The sequence below is a fragment of the Hemitrygon akajei genome, chromosome 23 (assembly GCF_048418815.1).
Source record: "Hemitrygon akajei chromosome 23, sHemAka1.3, whole genome shotgun sequence".
Lineage (NCBI taxonomy): Eukaryota > Metazoa > Chordata > Chondrichthyes > Myliobatiformes > Dasyatidae > Hemitrygon > Hemitrygon akajei.
In genome coordinates, this window is record NC_133146.1 from 35,281,758 (window position 1) to 35,308,721 (window position 26,964).

At 40.8% G+C, this 26,964-nt stretch overlaps 1 protein-coding gene across 2 annotated transcripts; it reads left to right on the top strand.

The window, feature by feature from the left end:
• Positions 1-3,388: 3,388 nt before the first annotated feature.
• On the top strand, positions 3,389-26,775 carry LOC140715089 (interferon-induced protein with tetratricopeptide repeats 1-like). 2 transcript variants are annotated; one of them, XR_012096055.1, is made up of 2 exons: positions 3,389-3,490; positions 24,965-26,775. XR_012096055.1 is itself a non-coding variant. In XM_073026818.1 (2 exons), exons 1-2 carry the CDS (start codon positions 23,307-23,309, stop codon positions 25,575-25,577), a joined length of 627 nt encoding a protein of 208 aa, XP_072882919.1. In that variant the 5' UTR covers positions 23,290-23,306; the 3' UTR covers positions 25,578-26,775. The 2 variants fall into 2 exon arrangements, 1 of the variants encoding a protein (XP_072882919.1); XM_073026818.1 differs by lacking the exon at positions 3,389-3,490 and adding an exon at positions 23,290-23,320.
• The last annotated feature ends 189 nt before the right edge of the window (positions 26,776-26,964 follow it).

Sequence of the window (26,964 nt, forward strand, 5' to 3'; positions counted from 1 at the left end):
GGGGTTTGAACGGTCTTCTGCACATTAAGGATTTGTACACTGGTAAGATATTTGATAGTTTTGATAACCTGCACACTAAATGTGGCCTTCCACATAATCATTTTTTAAATTATCTGCAGATTTGCCACTTTGTCAAGGAAAAATTTCCCTCTTTTCCTGATCTACCACCTGCTATGTTGTGGGAAAAACTCACTCTTAGTTTAATAATAAAGGGCTGATCTCTGTTCTATACTCTCAGCTGATGTCTTTGGAAGTTCAAGATTTAAACAAAACTAAGACTAGGTGGGAGGATGATCTTGGTATGGATCTGGCTGAGGAATATTGGGCAAAAGCATTGAATAGGGTTCATTCCTCATCATCATGTGCTAGAGTGGGGCTCATACAATTTAAAGTTTTACACAGGGTACATTAAGTAAATTCAGGCTTGCTGACATATATCCCGGGACAGAAGCTGTCTGTGACAAGTGTTCTTTCTCTCCGGCTGGTTTGGTGCATGCATTTTGGTCTTGCCCTCGGCTTGATGGCTATTGGGCACTGGTTTTCAAAGTTATCGGTGAGGTTTTGGGGGTGACATTGAGACCTTGCCCGCTTATAGCTGTATTTGGTGTGGCAGCTGCCACTTTGGGTTTAAATGCAAACCACTCGGATATCGTTGCATTTACATCGCTTTTGGCCCGTAGGAGAATCTTGCTGGTCTGGAAATCTGCCACTCCCCCATCTGCTGCTGGTTAGTTAGAGGACATAATTTTTTTTTCTGAAATTAGAAAAGATTAAATTCACTTTAAAGGGGACTGTGAAAAAGTTCTATTTAAAATGGGGACCTTTCTTGTCATATTTTGGGAGTCTTAAGACCCCACTTGCAATCCTATACTCAGATCTAGTCACCTCAGTACAGGAAGGATGTGGAAACTATAGAAGGGGTGTAGAGGAGATTTACAGGGATGTTGCCTAGATTGGGGAGCATGCTATATGAGAATAGGTTGAGTGAACTTAGCCTTTTCTCCTCAGAGATGTGACTTGATAGACATGCATAAGACAATGAGAGGCACTGATCATGTCGATAGACAGAAGCTTTTTCCCAGGGCGTGAGAGGGCACAGTAGGTACAGAGGAGATGTCAGGGGTAAGCTTTTTACACAGAGAGTGGTGAGGGCATGGAATGGGTTGCAGGCGACCATAGTGGTGGCGGATATGATAGGGTCTTTTAAGAGGCTCCTGGATAGATACATGAAGCTTTGAAAAATAGAGAGCTATGGGTAACCATAAGCAATTTTTAAAGTAATAAATATACAGCACAGCATTATGGGCCAAATGGCCTGTATTGTGATGTAGGTTTTCTATGTTTCTTTGTGCCAATGGACTCATAATGGAATATGATGGAAGGGTATAGTGCAAGGATCATATTTTGTCCTGACCAGTGTTGGTATAGTGATAGCCAGAAGACATTCCTGTGATGTGCATGGGTTTGGCTGCTGACAAGGTGATAAACCTGTATTTAAACAATGGAAATCAGATATGGCTATAGATTAAATGAGTGATTGTCCTATAACATTTGCAGGGTTGGGGAAGAATGAGAAGGGAGATGCTATCACAATGTGGGGAGCAAGGGTGCTGCAGGGAGGACCCAAATGCAGGACACAAACACCTTTTGTAAGGTTAACTAAAATAGAGTTTATTACTATTTACAATGCAAACCATGACACAAGGATAGAACAGAGAAATCAAGGAGAGCAAAGAGGAAGCAGGAATAGGTATAATGGACAAGGACTCAGGCCCAGGACTAGGCTGGGACTCAGGGTCTGGGGGCTAGGACTTGGAGATCAGGGATCAGAGCCAGGACTCAGAACAGACCTTGGACTAGATAGCTGGAACACCACAGCCAGGGCTTGGTACTTGGAACACCAGAGCTGAGGGAGAGACAGGAACATGGAACAGAGTCAGGACCCCTCCTTGGATACAGAACATAGGGCCAGGGCTTTACAGAGTCAGGACCCCTCCTTGGGTACAGGACATAGGGCCAGGACTCATACACGGAACACAATGACAGTCCATTCAAGTAAGACGGTACTATAACTGGGCTCAAGTTTGCTCCAAGCTGCGGGAGCTCTTGACTCACCATGGTGGGTTACCCTTGCCCGGACCCACTCTGCCAAGGGAAGGCGGCTTGTTGGCACTTGCTTCGGGTGGAGTCTTGGCTTGCTCCGGCTAGATGACTTTGGCTCGCACTGACATCGTTAACACTCTCCCGCCGACGCCGGAAACTTATAAACTGCCGGTTTTGTCGAGAGTAAATTGCCTTTAATAACCAAGACCGAGGGACACGGGAAAACCGGGAATTAAAGGGAAACAAGGGGTCAACGGTCCGGATTGGGGTCCCTTTAAATTTACCCAGGTTGTGTTACAATATGGACCATGACAGATGCAGAAAAGAGAAAAGAGAGAATATGACCACCAGCTCGGGATCAATCATCTGAAATTTCAAAGAGAGAAGGTGTCGTTGCCAATTAACTGGACACTTGTTCCTCAGTCACCACGGTAGCATAGTGGTTAGCACAGCTGGGGCATCGGAGTTCAGAGTTTCATTCTGATGCCGTGTATAAGCAGTTTTTCCATTCCTCCTCGTGAATACGTGAGTTTCCTCCGGATGCTCCGGCTTTCCTCCCACATTCCAAAGTCAAACCTGTTAGCAGGCTGATTTGTCATTGTAAACTGTCCTGCTATTACACTAGGGTTATATAGGTGTGTTGGGTGGTGAGTCTCATTGTGCCAGTAGGGGCTGTTTCTTGCTGTATGTCTAAATAAAATATAATTATACTTCATTACCTGTGCACAAGGAGAAGAGTGTGTCTCCTGTCACCACACTGTTCTGAAGTCTGAACAGAGGAATGTCATTTTTATACAGAATTGACTAGCAGGTACAGATGTTGACCATTTCCGGTGGCGAAACGTTTTAATCCCATTCTCATTCTGACATCTCTGTCCATGTTCTCCTCTTGATGCCACCCTCAGGCTTCTTACCTCTTCTCACCTCTCTATCACATCCCCCTGGATCCCTTCCTCCTCCCCTTTCTTCCTCAGGTCCACTCTCCGATCCGATTGGGTTTCTTTCTCACCAGCCCTTTATTTTTCCTACCTTCCTGGATTCACTGACCACCTTTTAACTGTTCTCCATTCCCTACCCTCACCGTTTTAAAATCTGGCATCTTCCCCCTTTCCTCTCCAGACATGAAGATGGGTGCATCTCCTGTGTATCACTGGTCTTCTCACGGGTGACTAGACACCGCACTCTTTGAGAAAATCAAATTGACTACGTCTCCCGCTTTGGGACATGTAAGATTTAGCTGCTTACTGTCCACCTCTAATCTCTCCCTTTTCCCATTACTTTGATTATTTTGTTAAAGGATTTCAGCCTTTATTCCCGGAGGTTTGTTAGCAACTCTCGGAGATTGAATCGGCTCATAGAACCGGTGCTTTAAAATCTTTGGATGAAGGTAAAAACAGGCATATTATGTGTTTTCTCCATTTTAGAGACAAGGACCACATTATTAAGTTTGCAAGAAAAAAAGGATTATTTCAATTTCAAGGTTCAAAAGTTCGTTTTTTTCCCCAAGATTTTCCACGTGAAATTGTTAAGAAACCTCCTGCATTTGCTTCTCTATGAACCTAGCGTATCAAAAGAAGCTTTTCCCATCGTTACAGAACCCAGCCAAATTAAGGCTTTTTGTTAAAAATTCTGGAGTGCGTATTTTTGATTATCCAGCCAAAGCATTGTGTTTTATTAATTCTTTGTCTGACGAGTCCGATGACGAGTCTGAAGCCTGAAGGTTGAATGATTTAAATAGTTTGATTGTCTCGTGGTGTAAAGTGATGAAATTGGAAGATTTGATGGTTATAAAGTTCTTACCTTAAAATGTAATTTTATATCCGAAAAAGACTGGTTTGGATGGTTTTAACCTCCGAAGACACAGCGGATAACTGTTGAAAGACTGTAGGTAATTCTAAACCATCTGGACTTTTTTTCTGCAGCATTTAAATAAACCAACTGTTTTTTGTTCGCATGCTTTCGTAAAGTTTTTTTTAAAGTAATTACTTGGATTTTCTTTTTACGTTTTATAGAAAGACTGTATAATTTAAAGATGGCGATTGTTTTTCCTTTTGTGCAAATATTTCAATGACGACGAGTCTGAAGCCTGAAGTTTGGATGATTTACAATGGCTTGAGTGTCTCGCAGTGTAAAGATTGATAGGATTGGAAGATTTGATGGTCACAGAAAGTCTTTACCTTAAAATGCATTTTTATCTCTGAAAAAGACTGGTTTGGATGGTTTTAACCTCAGGAGATACAGTGGGAAAACTGTTTATAGGCTGTAGTTAAATTTGAAACATCTAGAACTTTTTTTTTTGCAGCATTTAAATGAATTAATTGTTTTTTTATTCGTATGATTTATTGAAGATCTTTTAAGTAATTATTTCAATTTCCTTGTGTTTTAAATATAGATTGGACAATTTAAAGATGGCGATTGTTTTTCTTTTGTGCAAATATTTCAAGAATTGTTTTGGAAGTGTTTTTCTTCCTTTTAGCTAATATTATGAAGGTTGCTTTCAGATTGAAGGTCGTTTTGTTTTACATGAAAAAAACTTTCCTTCCAAGTTAATTATATTGAGATATATGTCGACTGTAATGAGATTTATGTTCTGTAGAGGGAGACGAAGAGTACTTTTTTAAAAATTTTATTACCTAGGTAGGCGGAGCTGTATTTGCATCTATGCTCTTCTTGGGGATTGCGTCGATAGATATGGACTTGTTTCTGGGCTTTGTAGTTTGGATGGTTTTTTATATCCCCATTATGGAATCCCAGAGCATATGCTAGTTATTTTTATTGCTGTTCATCTCCGCCATATTCAATCATTATCCTGATATGTGTCTAACTATTCTTTTTAGATACAAAGTTTCATGATGATATCTAAAGAGTTAAATGTTTTAACTTAGAATGTTTGCAGTTGGAATCATCCTGTTAAGCATAAGAAAACATTTAATGTTATAAACCAATTCCAGCCTGATATACGCTTTGCTCAAGAGACGCATTTCAGGTTATGTGATAAAAATCAATTTTTTAAAATTTTCGGAAGGATCCTCAGTTTCATGCAAACTCCCAGAGTAAAACTAGAGGTGTCTCTATTTTTATTGATTCCAATATTCCTTATAATCAGGAGGATACTATAGCCGATATTAATGGTAGATTTTTAATTGTTAAAGAAATAATTTGTAATAGGCAAATGGTTTTGGTTAATATTTATGGACCAAATGTTAATGATCCCTCATTTTTAAAGCCATTTTTGCTCTATTACCTGATTTAAATGAATATATGTTATTAATGGGTGGTGATTTTAATACTTGTTTAAATCCTTTAATGGATAAGTCATCATCCAAACATCAACTCCGTAATCATTCTGCATCACTTATTAATTCCTTTTAATTGACTATGGTTTAAATGAGGTCTGGATGCATATGTATTCTAGTGATAGAGAATATTCTTTTTTCTCACATGTTCATAATAAATATTTGAGAATCGACTATTTAATAGTTGACCCTGGACTTTTATGTAATGTTCAGAAATGTGAGTATGATGCAATCACTATCTCTGATCATGCTCCTTTCAGTTTAATATTTGAATTGAAAAATGTTGTTTCTACCAGAACATTTTGGCATTTTCCAGAACATTTATTACAAAGTTCAGAATTTGTTGAGTTTATTGAAACTCAGATAAAAGAGTTTTTTCTCTTTAGTAATATAGGAAACATCTCAAAGGTAGTAATTTGGGATACATTAAAAGCTTCTTTACGTGGTCAAGTTATATCATATATAGCTAAATTGAAGAAACAAACAAGAATGGAATTAGATAAAATCTCTAACCAAATTAAAGAATTAGATAACATTAATGCAATCTCTCCAAATGTTGTTTCATTCAAAAGAAGAGTAGAATTACAATCACAGTATAACTTATTACTAACATATCCTATTGAAGGATATTTGCTTAAATTGAGAAGTCAATTTTATATTTTTGGGGATAAAAATAATAGGCTCTTAGCTTCCCAATTAAAAGCAGCTAGAGCTAAAAGACAAATTTTAAAGATTCATAAAAACAATGGAGAAATAGTAAGTAACTATGAGGATATTAATAAGACTTTCAATATTTTTACTCTGATCTTTATAGATCTCAATTTCCTGCAGACTCCTCCAAAATGGAGGCTTTTTACATAAGATTAAATTTCCACAAATTTCTAATGAAGATCAACAGATGCTTGATGCTCCAATTACTGAGCATGAAATTCAGAAAGCTATTTTATCAATGTAATCAGGTAAAGCTCCTGGACTTGATGGTTATTTGGTGGGATTTTTCAAAAAATTTGAAAGATTACTTTCTCCGTATCTTTTGGAAATATTTTATGAATTCTTTGAGAAAGGTAATTGATCTTCTTCTTTTTATGAAGCATCTATTTCCTTAATTCTTAATAAAAGATAAAGACCCTGTTGAATGCTCATCATTATAGACCTATTTCGCTATTAAATGTGGATGCAAAAATTCTTTCTAAAATAATGGCTAACACTTGGAAAAGTTTAACTAAAATCATCTCTATGGACCAAACGGGCTTTATTAAAGGCCGTTACTCTTTCTCTAATGTTCGGAGTTTGATGAACATTATTTATTCACCATTATCTAAGCAACCTCAATGTGTTATCTCTCTTGATGCAGAAAAGGCATTTGATAGAGTTGAGTGACCATATTTGTTTAAAGTATAAGAAAAATTTTGTTTTGGTAATAATTTTAATAGATGGATTCAAATGTTTTATAAGAACCCTATTGCCACAGTCATTACTAATAATTACAGGTCTTCTTTCTTTTCACTTTCTCGTGGTACTAGACAGGGATGTCCATTAAGCCCTTTATTATTTAATCTTGTATTGGAGCCTTTAGCTATAACATTATGTGAGGCTAAAGACATTCATGGTATTTCTATAAATGGAACCATACACAAGATTTCTCTTTATGCAGATGATCTTTTGATTTTTATTTCCAATCTTGAGGAATCAATTCCTAATCTTTTGGAAACACTTAAAGATTTTGGTAAAGTTTCAGGATATAAACTTAATTTGAATAAAAGTGAATTGTTTCCATTAAATGCTCCTGTTAGTACATATAATGATATTCCTTTTAGAATTGTTAATACATTTAGATATTTAGGTATTATAATTACTAAAAAATATAAAGATCTTTATAAAGCTAATATAGTTCCTTTAGTAGACTCCATGAAACTACTATTTTCTAGATGGAATCCACTTACTCTTTCTTCAATAGGTCGTATCCATGCTGTGAAAATGATGATTTTACCTAGATTTGTATATATTTTCCAAAATATACCTATCTTTTTAACTAAAAAATTTTTCGATCAAATTCACTCTCTTATTTCTTCCTTTATTTGGAAAAATAAGAGACCAAGAATTAACAAGTATCAGTTACAAAAACCCAGAAAAGATAGTGGACTCACACTTCCTAATTTAAAACTGTATCATTGGGCTGTGAATATTAGACAATTATGTTTTTGGTTATACTGGTTCGATAAGAGCCAAAAACCACTATGGGTTGGTTTGGAATTAAAAGCTGTTAAACAATTGCATTTAACTTCAATATTAGGAGCTCCATTACCTTTACGGCTGTCTAAAATTCCAAACTTAAACCTTAACCCAGTTATTAAACAATCTCTATGGATTTGGATGCAGTTTCGCAATTTTTAAAATTTTAAACAATTTAAGTTGCCTAGTTTTTTATATCGAAACTTTTCATTTAAACCTTCAATAACCGACCCCATTTTTCTCCTATGGATAAATAAATGGATCTGTTTTTTTTTACAGATTTATTTTGTGATGGTTGATTGATGACTTTTGAAGAGTTAATTAACAAACACTCTCTCGCTCATACACATTTTTGCAATATTTTCAGGTTAGGCATTTTTTACAATATTTACCTTAGTTCCCTTATTTACATGAATCTAATTTGTTGGATGCCATTTTGATGTTGAATCCTTTAGTGAGAAGTTCCATCAGCAGAATTTATAATTTATTTTTGTTTCAAAAAGAGAACTTACCACTAAAGATTAAACAAGATTGGGAGAGAGAACTTAATATGACCTTTGTTAATGAAGATTGGGTTCGAATTTTGAAAAACTTAATTTCTTCTTCTATATGTGCTAACCACTGTTTAATTCAATTTAAAATTGTCCATCATTATTATTTAACAAAGGAGAGACTATCTAAAATATTTTCTAGTATAGATAACTACTGTGATAGATTTAAAACTGAAGTAGCTACTTTGTCACATATGTTCTGGTCATGTTCTACATTATAATTTTTTTGGAAATCTTTATTTACTACAATTTTTAAAGCTCTGAAAATTAATTTACAACCTAATAGACTGACTGTTCTATTTGGAATAGTTCCGCATCATATTTAGGGTATTTCATCTTCAGATCAACATGTAATTGCATTTGTTACATTGTTGACAAGAAGGGCTATTCTATCAAAATGGAAAGATATCTCTTCCCCTACATTTATTGAATGGTTTTCTCAAGTAATGTTATGTCTCAGTTTGGAAAAAATTAGAAGTAGAACTTTCGTAGAAGTAGAACCAATTAATTTGAATTTTTCTATATGGTTTCCTTGCAATTGTATTATTTTTTTAAATATGAATTTGTGGTTGATGACTCTTTTTCTTTATATATTTAGATGATGGTTAAACGTATTGCTCTGGGAGTTGATTCCTAATGGGGTTTTTTTTTCTTTTTTTTGTAGTTTGTGGGTTTTCTTTTTAGTTAGATGGGGTTCTTTTTTTCCCTTTATTTTCCTATATATGATTTTTTCCCATTTTTATATATTACTATCAGCTTTTTTTCTTCAGCTCTATTAATTGTGTACATATTAATTTGTTGAAGTTTTGTATCATTCTATAGATGTAGAAGATTATGTACCAATAAAAAGATTCTAAAAATGAAAATCAAATTAATCTCGGTGCCACTAGGCAGTCAGAGGAATCCTGGTATCAAATGAGGCAGTGAACAGAAGCCACACACATTTGGAAATAAGGTTTTGTTTCTAAGACAAAAACTATACATACAAAATATTTGCATGAGCAAGAACAATTCAAAATTCCAATGTTTTGTTTAGGTTGCAAATCTTAGATGCCAAAACAAATGAAATTCCTTTTTAATTAAAATCAGTGAGATTCCTTTATTACTACAATCTCTCTAACTCATTGGATCTAGTGTTATTCCCCATTTACAAACTTACAGACTAAACTTTCCTTTTTACTTATCCCTGTTTAGTTAGAAAACCAAATATAATTCCTTTTCTCAAGTGTTATAGTTAACTCTAGTTTCAGTTCCAGGCATTACATTTACAAGTTTAAATTCAAATTCAGAAATTATATATACACAGCTTAACTCCTTTCATGACATCACAGCTTTCAAACAAAGTAAATCTCATTCAGTAACTCATCATAGTCTTTGCAAAAATATTCAGTTCTTGCAGAAAATCAAATGCAGATTCGTCGAATAAGAATAAACTTGTACACACAAAATGCTGGTGGAACACAGCAGGCCTGGCAGCCTCTATACGAAGAAGCACTATCGACATTTTGGGCCAAGACCCTTCATCAGGACTAACTGAAAGAAGAGATAGTAAGAGATTTAAAAGTAGGAGAGGGAAGGGGAAATGCAAAATGATCAGAGAAGACCGGAGGGGGTGGGGTGAAGTTAAGAGTCAGAAAGGTGATTGGCAAAAGGGGTACAGAGCTAGAGAAGGGAAACGATCATGGGACGGGAGGCCTAGGGAGAAAGAAAGGACGAGGGGAGCACCAGGGGGACATGGAAAACAGGCAGAGTGATGGGCAGAGAGAGAAGAGAAAAGGAAGGGGGAAAATAAATAAATCAGGGATGGGGTAAGAAGGGGAGGAGGGGCATTAATGGAAGTTAGAGAAGTCAATGTTCATGCCATCAGGTTAGAGGCTACCCAGCCAGTATATAGTGTTGTTCCTCCAACCTGAGTGTGGCTTCATCTTGACAGTAGAGGAGGCCATGGATAGATATGTCAGAATGGGAAAGGGACGTGGAATTAAAATGAGTGGCCACTGGGCGATGCCGCTTTCTCTGGTGGACAGAGCATAAGTGTTCAGCGAAATGGTCTCCCAGTCAGCATCAGGTCTCACCAATATATAAAAGGCCACACCGTGAGCACCAGACGCAGCATACCACACCAGCCAACTCACAGGTGAAGTGTTGCCTCACCTGGAAGGACTGTCTGGGGCCCTGAATGGTGGTGAGGGAGGAAGTGTAAGGGCAGGTGTAGCACTTGTTCCGCTTACAAGGATAAGTGCCAGGAGTGAGTTCTGTGGGAAGGGATGGGGGGGGGGGGGTGGGGGTGGGGAATGAATGGACAAGTGAGTCGCTTAGGGAGTGATCCCTGCGGAAAGCAGAAAGAGTGGGGGAGAGAAAGATGTGCTTGGTAGAGGGATCCCATTGGAGGTGGCGGAAGTTACGGAGAATTATACGTTGGACCCGGAGGCTGGTGGGATTGTAGGTGAGGACAAGGGGAACCCTATCCCATGTAGCATTAACTTCCGTTAATGCCCCTCCTCCCTTTCTTACCCCATCCCTGATTTATTTATTTTTCCCTGCTCCCCTTTTTGTTCTCTCTCTGCCCATCACTCTGCCTGTTCTCCATGTCCCCCTGGTGCTCCCCTCCCCCTTGCTTTCTCCCTAGGCCTCTGATGCACTCACTCTGAGACGTAAGAAGCGAGATATCGGCTTTTATTGACTGGAAGAATGAACAACACTACATCCTGGAGAATGAGGCCGGGCACAGGCCTCAATCGCCTTTATACAGGGGTCTGTGGGAGGAGCCACAGGGGCAGTCAGCAGGGGTCTGTGGGAGGAGCCACAGGAGCAGTCAGCAGGGGGTCTGTGGGAGGAGCCACAGGAGCAGTCAGCAGGGGTCTGTGGGAGGAGCCACAGGAGCAGTCCAGACAGGTATATGTAGTTCACCACAGCCTCCCATCCCATGATCCTCTCCCTTCTCCAGCACTGTATCCCTTTTGCCAATTACTTTTCCAACTCTTAGCTCACCCCACCCCCTCTGGTCATCTCCTATCATTTTGCATTTCCCCCGCCCCCTCCTACTTTCAGATCTCTTACTATCTTTTCTTTCAGTTAGTCCTGACAAAGGGTCACGGCCCGAAACGTCAACAGTGCTTCTTCCTATTGATGCTGCCTGGCCTGCTGTGTTCCACCAGCATTTTGCGTGTGTTGCTTGAATTTCCAGCATCTGCAGATTTCCTCATTTAAACTTATACATCCAACCCTTCTCCCTAAAATGTTCATTCATCTCTCTTTGATTCACCTTCCAAAAGTTATGCTGGAGGCAATTTACAACAAACAAATAAACGATCAGTTGAAGGAAACTGGAGCACACAACCACACTGCTGCAATGCCAGCCCTTAACACTCCTTGCAGGTAGGTAGGAGCTATGGGGATGTGGTAGATTGACACAGACCCAAGGGGACCAGGCTCAGTCAATGAGCTGAAGTGGTAGACTTGTCTGAAGAACCACACAACATCATGCCCACAGCACTAAAGTTGGCAAGGGTTATGTATTTTGTCCATATTGACATTTTGTCCATCAGAGACTCAGGTGCAGGTCCTTGAATCATTGGACCAAACCAATTTTTTTCAGCGAGACATGATCAGCAATTGAAAGCACTCAGTGCAACTGTGAGTCTGTCCAGTTTTGTGGGACAGTGCTATTTCCAAACACTGGTGCCATCTCAGTCAGGGGAGATAAAAAGGAAGAAGTTCAAAGCAAATAAATATATGAAGAAAAGAATAATGGACAATTGCCTAAAATTTGAATAAAATATTATTCAAATTCCACTGAACACTGTATATGACCCCAATAGACTCACAGGTGAAGTGTTGCCTCACCTCTAAGGACTGTTTTGGGGCCCTGAAAGGTAGTTTGAGAGAAGGTGTTGGGGCAGGTGTAGCACTTGTTCTGCTTGCAAGGATAAATGCCAGAAGCGAGATCGGTGGGGTGGGATAAATGAACAAGGAGTCGTATAGGGTGCGATCCCTGTGGAAAGCAGAAAATGGGGGTGAGGGAAAAATTTGGTGGTGGGATCCTAGAGGAGATGGCAGAAATTCTGTAGAATTATGTGCTGGATGTGGAGGCAGGTCAGATGGTAGGTGAGGACAAGATGAACCCTATCCCTGGTAGGGTGGCAGGAGGATGGGGTAAGACAGAGATGTGTGAAATGGAAGGGATGTGGTTGAGGGCAGCATTGATGGTGGAGGAAGGGTAGACCCATTGTTTGAAAACGGAGGACATCTCCTTCATTCCTTCATTCTAGAATGAAAAGCCTCAGCATGAGAGCAGATGCAGCGAAGACAGAGGAATTCAGGGAGTGATGGAGTTTTTTACAAGTAATGGGGGGGAAGAGGTACAGTCCAGGTAGCTGTGAGAGTCTGTGTGTTTATTATAGACTTCAGCAGATAAGATGTCTCCAGAGATAGAGCCGGTGAGATTGAGAAAGATGAAGGAGATATCAGATTTATTTTAGATATCAGTAGATTAGCTGTCTCAAATTTGGATGGTTTGACCCTACTTTTGGACTGCATGATCCATTTCCTAAGTAAACTAGAAAAAATTGTTGCAATCAAAGGATAAGACATAGGAGTAGAATTAGGCCATTTGGCCCATTGAGCCTGCATCACTATTCAATCATGGCTGATTTGTTGTCCCTCTCAAGCCCATTTTCCTGTCTTCTGCCCATAACATTTGACAACTTTATAATTAAATACCTATTAACCTCCGCTTTATATATACACAGTGACTTGGCCCCCATGGCCAACTGTGATGCAGCCTGTCAGAATGCTCTCTACTGTACATCTACAGAAGTTTTGAGTGTATTTGTTGGCATGTCAAATCTCTCTAACTCTAAATGAAGTATAGTTGCTGTCTTGCCTCCTTTATAACTACATCGATATGTTGGGACCAGGTTAGGTCCTCAGAGATCTTGACACCCAGGAACTAGACGCTGCTCACTCTCTCCACTTCTGATACCTCTATGAGGATTGGTATGTGTTCCTTCATCTCATTCTTCCTGAAGTCCATAATCAGCTCTTTCATCTTACTAACGTTGAGTGCAAGGTAGTTTCTTCGACACCACTCCACTAGTTGGCATATCTCCTCCATCTCAGATTCTACCAACAATGGTTTAATCATCAGTAAATTTATAGATGGTATTTGAGCTGTGCTTAGCCCTACAGTCATGGGTATAGAGAGAATAGAGCAGTGGGTTAAGCACACATGCCTGAGGTGCACCAGTGTTGATTATTAGTGAGGAGGAGATATTGCCACCAATCTGTGTAGATTGTGCTCTGCCAGTTGGGCAGTTGTGGATCCATTTGCAGAGGGAAGTAAGAGAGGGAAAAGGGATTGGGAAATGGAGTAGGAGGTTGGGGGCATTCCCAGAAATTTGAAAAATTTATGTTCACGTCATCAGGTTGGAGGCTACCCAAACGGAATATAGGGTGACCTTATGACGACAGTGGAGAAGGCGATGGATGAACGTATGGGAAGTGGAACTGAAGGGGCTGGCCACTGGGAGATCCCACATGTTCTGTCAGACAGAGTGTAGGTGCTCAGCGAAACGGTCTCCCGATCTATGTCGGGACTCACCGATGTACAGGAGGCCGCACTGGGAGCATCGATCACAGTAAACAACTTCAACAGACTCTCAGGTGAAGTGTCAGCTCACCTGGAAGGACTGTTTAGGGACTTGAATGGTAGTGAGTGAGGAGGTGTAGGGGCAGGTGTAGCACTTGTTCAGCTTGCAAGGATAAGTTCCAGGAGTGAGGTCAGTGGGGAGGGACAAATAGACAAGGGGGTAGTGTAGGGAACAATCCCTGCAGAAAACAGAAGGTGTGGGCCGGGAAAGATCTGGTAGGTGGTGGGAACCATTGGAGGTGGCGAATGTTTTGAAGAATTATGTGTTGGTCACAAAGGCTGGTTGGCTGCTGGTGAGGACAAGAGGAACCCTATCTCTGGTAGGGTGACAGGACGATGGGGTAAGAGCAGATGTGCTGCTTGACCTCACAAACAAGTCTCCGGATCCAGAAGGTTCTGCATCAGCACACACTGTAGTCCCTGGTCCTGAAAGGCAACAAAATTCAGCTGCACTGTGCCAATATATGTGCATTCAGTGGAATGTTATGAGCAGAGTTATTTGAGGACAAGTATGATTTATTCCAGGTTAAAGATATTTCGTTTCATAACCTTGAAAAATATTGTGCTATGCACTGGAATTTCTAGGCATATGAACAATAGAGACAAGCCAATTTTACAGAACTGTTGTTTGTCACACATTAACTACACCCATGAGATCACTGTAGGCCTTACTGCACTGTGTTGAGGTACTATGGACTGCCTCTGTCACTTCACTACACTGTCCTCTAGGGGTTGCTACATTAACCTCTGTGGTGATGGGGTGTGTGCAGTTTAGTGTAGAACAATCTTGTTCATCCAGTCCAGGTTTCAAATTAGAGACCTGCAAAGCTGTATCCAAGAAACCAGGGGCCCTTGCTGGCTCTGAGAACATCACTGCTACCAGTGTCTCTGTCTTCCTTCCACAGAACTCCGGGAAGGGAAAAAGCAGGGAAACACAAATAGTTAAAAGACTGTCTGAGATGCTGCCGGGTATGGAGAGTGGACAGATAGAAGATCAGCCAATCAGGTTGGGTCTGATGGGCCAAGTTATTTATTACTGTTGCTATCCCAGCATGCCTTTGTACGGTAATTGGATACTGAGAGCTCTGCATCAGCCTGCATTGTTGTTTCAGTGGCATCATTTCTTGGAGAAAGCTGGTTTCCTTTCTAGGATAAGTTTGTATTCACCATCAGGAAATTGCTGTCAATCTGTTAGAGCAGGAAATCAGAAAACAGGACACACTTCTCCATCGACTCAACATTAAAAGTCCATCTGAAGCTGTGAAAGAAATTCAAAGATCGTTATTTCAAATAAACATGAGTTACAGAACACTGTAAATTCTCCTGTATTTATATTTTATTTCTTAACCAACACAGAAGCTTGATTACAAAAGTGTGCCGAGTGCATTGCTGTAACTGTACCTGGAGCACAGTGTAGGTGTTGTGCATTCACAGGCACATCATTAAAGGCAGATCAGGCTGCTTGCGTCGAAAGTAAAGCACAGTTATTATTTCAGGCCAATAAGCTTTCATTGCAAAAAATTATCTCCCAGTTAAACAGATTACAGCCCAGTCATTTGTTCCAACAACTTCAGACAAATAAGCATATCCAGTACTTTCTGTTGTTATTTACAAGTCTACTATCTGTAACACTTTCTGTACCATTTTGGATGCTCAGCAGTTCCACGACTGGTGAGAGGGAGATGTCAGACAATCCTAGTGTCACACAGAGAAAAATAGGCCTTTGGCCCATCATTAAGTTGCTGCCATGTGATTGGCCAATCGAATATTTGCATTAATGAGCAGGTGTTCAGGTGTACAACTGGATATATAGGTAATAATTCAAATATGAAATAAAAGTAACTTCCATTTTGGCTCAATATATGTACAAATTGAAATTTATTCATGTGTTATTTAAAGTTTGGTGGACTCTCGGCTTTGTTACAAGTAATGATGTGAAGAAAAATAATCATGTATGAAGGGACGAATTTCATGAATTTTCTTCACTTGCAGAAACACACACAGAAATTTGTTGAAAGAGAAGCTCGATCAGCTTCAGTGTCGCTTCACGTGGGGCCCTCAGAAGGGAACCATTGACTTGGAAGATGTGATGTACAGATTGCAAGATGCTAGAAATTTCGGTGTGAAATATCAAGCCACGTGTCACAACCCAACTCACTTTCGTAAATTGTCTGCAGGGAAACAATAAAGAAGCCAATCAGAACTTCAATGAAACTCCCGCTATCCTGCATTTTGCCAGAAAACTAAGTTGATTAATCAATGTAAATATAAATTTGGAAAGGCATTTGAGCAATGTCCAATATCAGCTATTGAACCACAACTGGATTTTGCAGTTATAAGTGTAAGAAATGGAGAGTATTCCAAAACGAAGGAGATCTGCAGTAATCTTTTGAAATTAGATTATATTCAACCAGTAAACCTTTCCTAAATGTTCAATAAAGCTGAAATTTGTAAACATACTTTCTTTACAATATACGTTAGTACGATCTGTTATTTCTTGCTGATGGCGAAATGCATGGGGTCAGTATTTACACAGTATACTCTCAGATTGGGGTGCGGATGGTCGATACATCCTCGCTCTCCAAGTCTGGTGGGACCCAAGTCCTAGGTGCGTGTAGTTCGAGAAAGGTGTTTCTCTCGCCGCTGAATACATTGGCTTATTAGTGAGAGGCTAACCAGTCATGAATCTAGAGATGTCTGCTCAAACAGGCTTTCATTTATTTCAAGATACTGAGCAGAATGAGTCCTTCCAGGAAATGATCCACACTGCCAAGCAAACAATTATTTCACACAGGACAAATCACAGTGCAATTTAAAATGACCAATTAACCCACGAACTGTGCATCTTTGGACAGTGGGAGGAAACCAGGTCATAGTTGGATAACATGTCCGACAAAACAGAGAAAGGTGTGAAAGTCACCCACCAAAACAGGCAGGGAAGACAGCAGCGCCTTTTTTGTTTGACCAGATTATTAATTTGATGAAGTCAGCATCCAGGTCAGACAAATAGCTGGTGGCTGCATCCATTGTTAATACTGGTCACCCACGGATGTACACAAGCGGATTCTTTGTATATTAGCAATGTGATATGCCTGTGGACACAGGGTTATCAGTGAATAACTGATCCAGCTTTGCCAGTGGCTGGAGAGATGATTTACATTACGAGTGTAGAGGTGAATGAATGAGGGCAGAGAGAAGGGAGCCTCACTTACTTGAGATTGAGGAATCGCAGTGATGCGAGCACGGATAACTGGATCCGTTAAATTTAATGTGATCTGTTTCCAGACTTTCAGACAACTGGAAAAGGCAACTGGTTTCCTTGGCTGCGTAAGTCTAGGGAAGACACTCTCCGGTCCCGCCCAGCTCGTGAGATTGAGACGGCTTCTCCCACCCCAAACCCCAGTTTGTGACGATGCTGTGTAATTTGCTACCCTGTTACAAATTAGTGTCATGAAATTATAGACAGTACACTGTACAGACATACAACCCTGCAAACACTCATTTCAGGGAGGTAGCACCACCACCCCTGACCCCACAACCCCATATCCACCCCACCCCCGGTGCACCTCCTAGAGTGTATGCATACAGGATATTTGATTACGAAAGAACGTAACAATTTATTGTCCTGATGAAGGGTCTCGACCCAATACATCGACTGTACTTCTTCCTATAGATGCTGCCTGGCCTGCTGAGTCCCACCAGCATTTTGTGTGTGTTGCTTGAATTTGCAGCAGCTGCAGATTTCCTCGTGTGTATTAGAAAACTAGTAGTTCTACTTAGCACAAAGAGAGACCAATCAGGATGCTCTCTCTCTCTCTCTCTCTCTCTCGCTCTCGCTCTCTCTCTCTCAAAAAAAAATCAATTTCCAAGATATTCTATATAATTTGTGGGCATCAGGGAGCTGCTATCAATAGGCGGGAGACTCCCGGAACTTCCGGGAGAGGTGGGTTGTCTGATTGTATATGATTAATGGAATTATGTTTATGAATCTTAACTGAAGAGTTAGGAAATAATAACAAAAAGAAAAGAGGCCATTCTAATGAAACAGTCAAATGTGCACAAGTTGGATCTCATCTTGAACTTCTCTGCTGAGAACACGCGCTGGGCCTTCAGTCAGTCTGAAACCACCCTTCAAACGTCACTCGCAATCTGTCTCATACAAATGAGTCTACAACTGGATCGTACGCGATGACCGGATCTCCCCAGCATTTTCTCTCTCCATCTCCCACCGAACACAAGCCCAAAACCAACCTTATTGTCCCTCACCAAGAAAACCTCCCACTAATTGGATGGCACACATTCCACAACATCACTTATCTTCATCAATAACCCAAACAGACTGAAAGCAGAACAAACTGCTCTTACAGAACTGATAAACGAAATACCTACATCATAACAGTATACGAGGGGTGATTGACAAGTTCATGGCCTAAAGTAGAAGGAGTCAGTTTTAGAAAACCTAGCACTTTTATTTTTCAACATAGTCCCCTCCTACATTTACAGATGTCTTGGAGCATACGGATCACTTCTTGTAGAAGTCAGTGTCTTGGATCTCCAGAAGTGGTCCACAGCGGGGGGTGATTGATAAGTTCATGGCATAAGGTAGAGGGAGATGAGTTATTAGCTTCAAACTTTCTGCATATTCACTCAAAGGGTTGAACTGCACGTGCATGTAACGAGAGCTGTATAATTCATCTCCTTATTCGTAGCTGTGAACCAGAGCATTGCACTCTCCCCCACCACAACAACTCATGTCCTCATGACCTTGAAATAATTTCTCATCTTGTCATTAGTAAAACCATCTTCAAAAGAATTTCCTGATGTTAGAACCTCCAATCCAGCTGTAAGTAGTAGTGACATATCTCACTGGGGGATAGTCTCAACCCTCTGTTTCCCTGTGTTAGACTGAGTTTTGGGTTTTGGATATATACCTTTAACAATTGACTTTGGCTGTCAGTCTTCACATCCGAAACTGTATTGTGCGTTTAATTTGGAGTGCAGCTCTGGACAATGGGTTCCTAAAAGCTGTGAATCCCAGTCGAGGCAATACTGATTAAAATTCATTTTGATTTCTGCAGTGTGGATGTGAATCAGGAGGTGTGAAAGTTGTGTGTAGTTTTAAAGAAAGCATTGACCATACATTGAAAATATAGAGTTGTCTTGTGACGTTTGACACATAAAATATCGAGCCCCACGTTGGGCCAGCAGTCCTTTCCACCGAAGGCATCTCTGTATGATGCCTGCTGTACTTTGTTTTGTCTAATAAAGAAACTGTTTTGTATCTACCGGTGATTGTCTCCGGTGATTTCATTCACACAACAACACCCCGGCGCTACATAGACCAGCCTATCTGGGGGACTCCTGACTCTTTGAGATCTCCTTATCTCATCATCTACATCTTCAGTTTCAGACACTCCTTGGGATACTTCTCAGGCAGAACCACCTGGGAACGCTGAGGCAGGTCCGGAAGTGATGTGACCCGATGTAGGATCTGGTTCCTCAACTCCAGTCTGGGCCATTCTCTCAGTAGTAGAGACACCACAGAGTGTTTCATCTTTCCTGTTTGGGTCATGTCCCCTTTCGCAGTCGCTGACCAAACAGTACCAATACACGGGTCATCTCGCTGACCAGCTGCCACTTCCTGGGTCTCAATTCTGGCAACTGCTTTATCTTCAGAGCAGTCTGGTTTCAGTAATCTTGTGGAATGGCAAGATCAGAACCTCCCAAATGATCTACCACTCGATTCTGTTCTTGTCTTTCCTGCACCTTCCCGTGATGGAAAACTGGCCCATGGCTTTCATTCCAATGGCAGGAAAGCGCTCCCACTCTCCGTCCCCGTCCAGCCCGTCATGCGCACATTGGGACAACGCTTCGACATCAGTGTTTCTGCTTCCCAGACGGTACTTCAGACTGAAATCATAGGCAGACAACACCGACAACCACCGATGGCCTGTGGCATCCAATTTCATCCAGGTCAGGATATAAGTTAATGTGTTGCTGTCCGTCCTTACCTCGAATTTGGCACCATATAGATATTCACTTAACTTATGCTCCACTGCCCATTTCAATGCCAGGAACTCCAACTTGTGCATGGGATAGATTTTCTCTGAGGGAGACACACTCCAGCTGACAAATGCCACAGTTCTCATCCCTGTGCCCTGATCCTGATATAGAACACCGCCTAAGCTCTCTCTGCTGGCATCTGTGAGCAATACATGTGGCATCCGGGGGCCTGCGAAAGCTCACACTGGCTCTTTTGTCAGCAGATCCTTCAGCAACTGAAAGGACTCTTCCCATTTCACATCCCATATTACCACAAAAGGCTCTGAAGTGCTAAGATAATCTCTACCATCCACTCCTTTCTTCTTCCTTTCCTTCCCCAATGGAGGGTCAATGCACAGAAGCTGATTTAAAGGGTGACTCACTTTAGAGCAGTCTATCACGAACCTCCGATAGTGCCCACAGAACCCAAGGAACGAGCACATGGCACTCACAGTCTGAGAGGTGTAGGTTGAGAGGTGACATGATAGAGGGGTATAAGATGATGTGAAGCATTCATCGTGTGAATAGTCAGAGGCTTTTTCCCAGAGCAGATGTAGCTAACACGAGAGGGCACTGTTTTAAGGTGTTTGAGAGTAGATACAGAGGAGATGTCAGGGGTAAATTTTTTACACAGAGAGTGGTAAGTGCGTGGAAGAGGCTGCTGGCAACAGTGATGGAGGCAGATATGATAGGGTCTTTTAAGAGGCTCCTGGATAGGTACATGGAGCTCAGCAAAATAGAGAGCTATGGGTAAACCTAGGTAGTTTTCACGTAAAGACATGTTCGGTACAGCATTTTGGGCCGAAGGGCCTGTATTGTGCTTTAGATTTTCTAAGGCTACATCCACGCTAGACCAAATAATTTTGAAAAGGACGGTTTCATGTAAAAATGATAGGCTTCCACACTATACGTTTTAAAAAATATCTCCGTCCACATTGAATTGGAGATTTTGGCAAATCTCCTCCTAATGCGCATGCACAGGACACATCTACCGAAAACAAGCTACATGTTTGGTGTTGAATCTCACCGTGAAAGTGTGCGTTTGTGCAGTTATAGACTAGAAAAACTTAAACAACGAGCAGCTGCTGGCTCTCGCGCAGAAAGACTTAAAAGTAACAAAAGCAAATACTGGAGTGTATGGAGGCAACCAACAAGGAGTTCACGGACAGTATGAACAGGCTGATGATGAACATTGAAAAACTGACAAACTCTGTTGCATTAATAAAGCACTTGATAAATGTGTAAACCATGTCTGCATCAGTAGTATCTTGTATTTCCAAACAATGTTACATTAGGCTGTTACACATCTATTGTCAGAGAAGTACTTGCATAAATAGGTAAACCACCTTCGTACAAGCAAGGACAGAAAACAGGGCAAAGTGTGTATACTTATTGATTCAGTAAGTTATGGGTCAAAGTATTTGGTGAGTACATTTCTAACTCTTCAGGGTTCTGACTCGTTGCCATCTGTTCTGAAATTGTTAGGTTGCGTTCAGAAAAACAGTGAAATGGTGTGCTGCCATCTGAGAGTGTTTTCAGATTTCTCCAGTTACTCGTCCACACTGATCTGCCTGAGTGGTGTTTTCAAAATTACACACTTTGGAGAGCGTTTCTGAAAAACTCCGGTTTCAGGGGATGAAAACACCGTTTTATTGTGGACAGAGGGCAAAAACAAAGAGAAAAAGCTTCAGCTATGGATTTATCTGGCGTAGTGTGTATGTAGCCTCAGTTTCTATGTAAAGAAAAACAAAAAGAAAATGGCCCATTCTCATTAAACAGGCAAATGTGCACAAGGTGCAGCTCATCCTGAACTTCTCTGTTACTCACACGCTGGGCCGTTGGTCAGCGTGAAATCACACACCACCTTCCGTGCATCACTCACAATCCATCTCGAACGAGCTGGTCTACCACTGGATCTTACGTTATAACCGGTTCTCCCCAGCATCTTCTCTCTCCATCTCCCACCGAACACAAGCCCAAGACAGACAGACAGAAAGACATACTTTATTGATCCCGAGCGAAATTGGGTTTTGTTACAGTTGCACCAACTAAGAATAGTGTAGAAATATAGCAATATAAAACCATAAATATTTAAATAATAATAAGGAAATTATGCCATGTGGAAATAAGTCCTGGACCAGCCTACTGGCTCAGGGTGTCTTAACACAATGAGGGAGGAGTTGTAAAGTTTGATGGCCACAGGCAGGAATGACTTCCTATGATGCTCAGTGTTGCATCTCAGTGGAATGAGTCTCTGGCTGAATGTACTCCTGTGCTTAACCAGTACATTATGGAGTGGATGGGAGACATTGTCCAAGATGGCATTCAACTTGGACAGCATCCTCTTTTCAGACACCACCAACAGAGAGTCCAGTTCCACCCTAACAACATCACTGGCCTTATGAATGAGTTTGTTGATTTTGTTGGTGTCTGCTACCCTCAGCCTGCTGCCTCAGCACACAACAGCAAACATGATAGCACTGGCCACCACAGACTCGTAGAACATCCACAGCATCGTCCGGCAGATGTTAAAGAACCTCAGTCTCCTCAGGAAGTAGAGATAGCTCTGGCCCTTCTTGTAGACAGCCTCAGTGTTCTTTGACCAGTCCAGTTTATTGTCAATTCGTATCCCCAGGTATTTGTAATCCTCCACTATGTCCACACTGACCCCTTGGATGGAAACAGGGGTCACTGGTGCCTTAACCCTCCTCAGGTCCACCACCAGCTCTTTAGTCTTTTTCACATTAAGCTGCAGATGATTCTGCTCGCACCATGTGACAAAGTTTCCCACCATAGCCCTGTACTCAGCCTTATCTCCCTTGCTGATGCATCCAACTATGGCAGAGGCATCAGAAAACTTTTGAAGATGGCAAGACTCTGTGCAGTAGTTGAAGTCCGAGGTGTAGATGGTGAAGAATACAGGAGACAAGACCTACCTTATTGTCCCTCACAAAGGAAACCTCCCACTAATTAGATGGCACACATTCCACAACATCACTTATCTTCATCAATAACCCAAACAGACTGAAAGCAGAACAAACTGTTCTTACAGAACTGATAAATGAAATACCTACAGTAAAGATGTCAACCAGGGCACTACAATTGTGACCAGAATTGCAGATTGCTGATAATTAGAAAAAGTGAAAATTATAATTAATTGATAAGGAATGGTCAGAACAATCCATTACACTGGCATTTTGCTGACACGTAGATTATTTCTATGGCTAAGCAATGCTGAAGCAGAAAATGCTTCCAAATTATTTTCAATTGCCTCAGTGTTATCAATAGACTTTGAATTTGAGTTTCTGGTGATAATCAGGAAGTAATGGATAGTATAAAGGGTTGTCAGGTCGAACATCAGACGCAACAACGGAGACTCAGCAGAAGAAGAACCGCACAAACTGAGAAAGAGCACAAATTGCTTTCCATCCAATGAACATCATGAGGTAAAGGACTTTTCCTTGCAGTTTATCTTTATGTACAGATTATTATAGAGAAGTTGGTTTACCAAAGTTAGCGGATCACAGTGCAATATCTTTGAAAAATCCAGAGTGGATACACACAGGCTAATACAATAGTTGAATGACGAGACTGTAGGGAGATCCCTACGTTACTCTGCTGGGGTGGAAACAGTGCAGGGAACTGCAGTGCTTTACTGTTATTTTTGTTATTAACATGTAATAAAAAGGCAGTAAACACAAGATTTGCATCTGATTCCTGACTTCTGAAGAGCCTTCTGTTCTGTCTGATCTCCAGATCCAAGAGTAAGTTCAAGGGATCATAAATAATCCTTACTCACGGCAGGAGAGGTAAGAGGAGTAGGAGAGTAGGAGTCTGATCAAGTCGGTTTATCTGCATTTGTCTTCCTCAGACAGGGGTCTTCAGTGGAATACGACTGAGAATAATGACATCATTTGAAAAACTTAGCAGTCAGCATAATCACTTTACCACGGATTGATTTCCACGATAATTTGTAAGGAATGTGGACATTCTCTCTGTGACTGTGTGCATTTCTTCTGGGTTCTCGACTGTCATCCTATATTCCAAAGATGTACGGGTTAGGGTTAGTGAGCATTTGGTGCCAGAAATGTGCTGACACACTTACCGACTGTCCTGCACAAATCTTTTTGATCTGATATAATGCCAAACTATGCATTTCACTGTATGTATTGATCTACATGTGACAAAGAAAGCAAATCTTTAATCTCAACATTTTTAGAAGCAGGAGTTGACTCAACTCTGCCATACACTACAGCCGCGTAGATTTGAGCACGTTGGAGCCTATGGGGTGCATTCAGTACTGAGGTAATACACCAGAGGAACATGCTACTCTAAACTGTCATAACTTTCAGCACCTAGCAGCTTTCAGGACAGAATGGAGGAGCTGCATCCACGGTGTGGCAAATTCATCTCCTTTGGGAGGAAGCAGGAAGCAGAGTTGATCTCAGAGTAGGGTTAAAGGTCGGTACAACATGTTCTATGTTCTATGCTGGTCTATGTTCTTTCAGAAATGTGCAGCACGATCAGGAGACGTTGCTCATGCAATTGTTCAGTGAACTGGTCTGGCAACTCGTAAATTTTCAAGACTTCAGTGGACTTCACAAAACAGCTTTATCTCACTAATGTTATTGAAGTTCTCAATCTTCTAGACATTGAGTCTGAGTACTGGTAGCTGTCTGGGGAAAAGCACCACTTCTCTGTACCGAGATCTGGAGCTATGCTCAGGCTGCTGGCAAAAAAACAAAAGTCTGCAATAGTGGGAGAGCTCGACGTCTGGTAATAAAACCAAGTCCACCATCAGTGTAACAAAGCAACAGATCAGCTGCCTTGGCTGTTCAGGAGACACATTTCCATCTTCATCACATGAATCAATTCTTCATATTGGGTTACTGATCTGAAACATTCTCCTTCCTCAGATGCAGACTGAAGGCTGAGCATTTCCAGGTTTTCAATGCCATAATTATAAAAAACATCTTTAATACAGCAGCTTTGATACAGTTGATAAATCTGCTTTTTTATTGGATTGCTGGTCAGACCTGCACCAAGTGATCTGAGATGGAATTCATGATTATGTTTTTTCTCTCTTGCAGCAACACACCGGGAGATTCATTGAAAGAGAAGCTCGATCAGCTGCAGTGTCACTTCACATGGAGACCACAGAAGGAAACTATTGACTTGGACGATATGAGTTCAAGACTCCAAAATTCTCTGAGATTTAGTGTAAAACGTAAAGCTCAATTCTACAACCATCTTGCTTTTATAAACTGTCTGCAAGGTCATTTTGAAGAAGCCATTGTAAACTTAAAGGAAGCTGAAAATATTCTGAGGGAGAAGTACAAAGATGGATTTAAAAGAAGAAGCATCATCACCTATGGAAACTTTGCCTGGGTGCATTACCACATGGGACAACTGACCGAGGCCCAGTCCTATCTCGACAAGCTGGAGATGATCTGTGAACCGCTCAGTGATGGCCCTCGCTATACAGCAATGATACCCGAGGTGTACGGGGAGAAGGGATGGTCATTGTTATCTTCTGGTGCTGAATACTATGAGGAGGCAAAGGAATGCTTTGCAAAGGCTCAAGAGCAAGATCCTGACAACATCGAATGGATGTTTGGACTTGTGGCTGCACAGACACGTCTGGCATCAATGTCTGGAACCCCAGAGAGTCGTGATCAGAGTCAGTCAGTGAAGCATTTCTGATGAGTTCTGGATCTTGATCCAGATGATGCTGTGGCCATGGTGCTGTTGGCTCTAAATCTGCAGACGTTAGGGCAAAACGTGGAAGCAAATGAATTAGTTGAACAAGCATTGCAGAAGAACTCTGATCTTCCATGTGTGCATCGCTACGCTGCAAAATATTATAGACAAAGGGGATCTGTGGAGAAAGCAATTGAGCTGTTGAAACATACATTTGAATTAACTCTACACTCTTGTTTCTTACACCACCAGATCAGTTTGTGCTACAGAAGTAAGCTGAAATATACTTACATCAGATATCCTGAGTTGATCAGTCAATGCAAGTATCACATTGAAAAGTCTTTTGAGCACCGTCGAAGGTCATCTATTCCACCACAACTGGACGTTGCACCCATCTGCATAACAAGTGTGGAGAATTCCAGAGCAGAGGAGACTTACCGTAGATTGGTGGAGTTAGTGGACATTCGTCCAGAGAATTTGCAAAGCATTTGACTGGAAGCTGGGTTATTTGAACTGTACCAGAAGAAAACTGAAACAAATGCTGTTCGCCTCTTCCTGAAAAGAGTGAAAATTGAGTATAACTCAAGAGAACGGGAAAAATGTCGCATGAATTTGGAGAAGTGGCCAGATAGGTAACTTAGTGTTAATGCACAAGACAGCAAGGCTCTTGGTATTAAAGCAATTCTGTATCAGCTGAATGGGATCAAGGATAAAGTGACTGAATACTTTGAGAAGGCCTTGAAGTTTGATCCTGGCAATGAAGAATCTGTGAGTGCTCTTTCTCAATTACCATCTGAGCACCACCTGGATGTTGAAAAGATGCATTTCCATCTGATCTGCGGATAGGTTTGGTGGGCTGTTGCTTTACTAGTTATATTCTCTTAGCACCTTCTCTTACTCATTAGTGTTCAATTTGCAAAAATGGTCCCTTTGTAGCTAGACCCAATTATTGTGTTTCTTTTAAAAATATTAATTCTCCAAGTACACTGAGCAAACTGAATTTAATTGTGCTTCTCTGAACTCTGGAAAAATGGGATTTGGGATGCTGCAGCAAGTGGAGTTAATTTTTCCACGTTGGTTGTTTGACCTATTAATCATTGATGTATTTTATTTTCAAATATATTAAGTTTGATTTTATCTTAAGGATCTTTGTAAAATATCCTGTAAGGATGTGTTTTGTAATTAAAGCTTCAAAGCAGAAGTTGGTCTTGTTTTGTCAAAATCAAAGGAAAATCCTTAACAGCATGATTCCAACCTGCTGAGTGTGGTGTTGGAGTGGCTTGGAAGGGGAATGACTGGGAAGTGACAGTGGAGGGGCTTTGGAGATCACTAATGAAATTTCAGAAAGATAATGTTCTTAACAACAATAAAGGAATAGAGTTTTTATTCA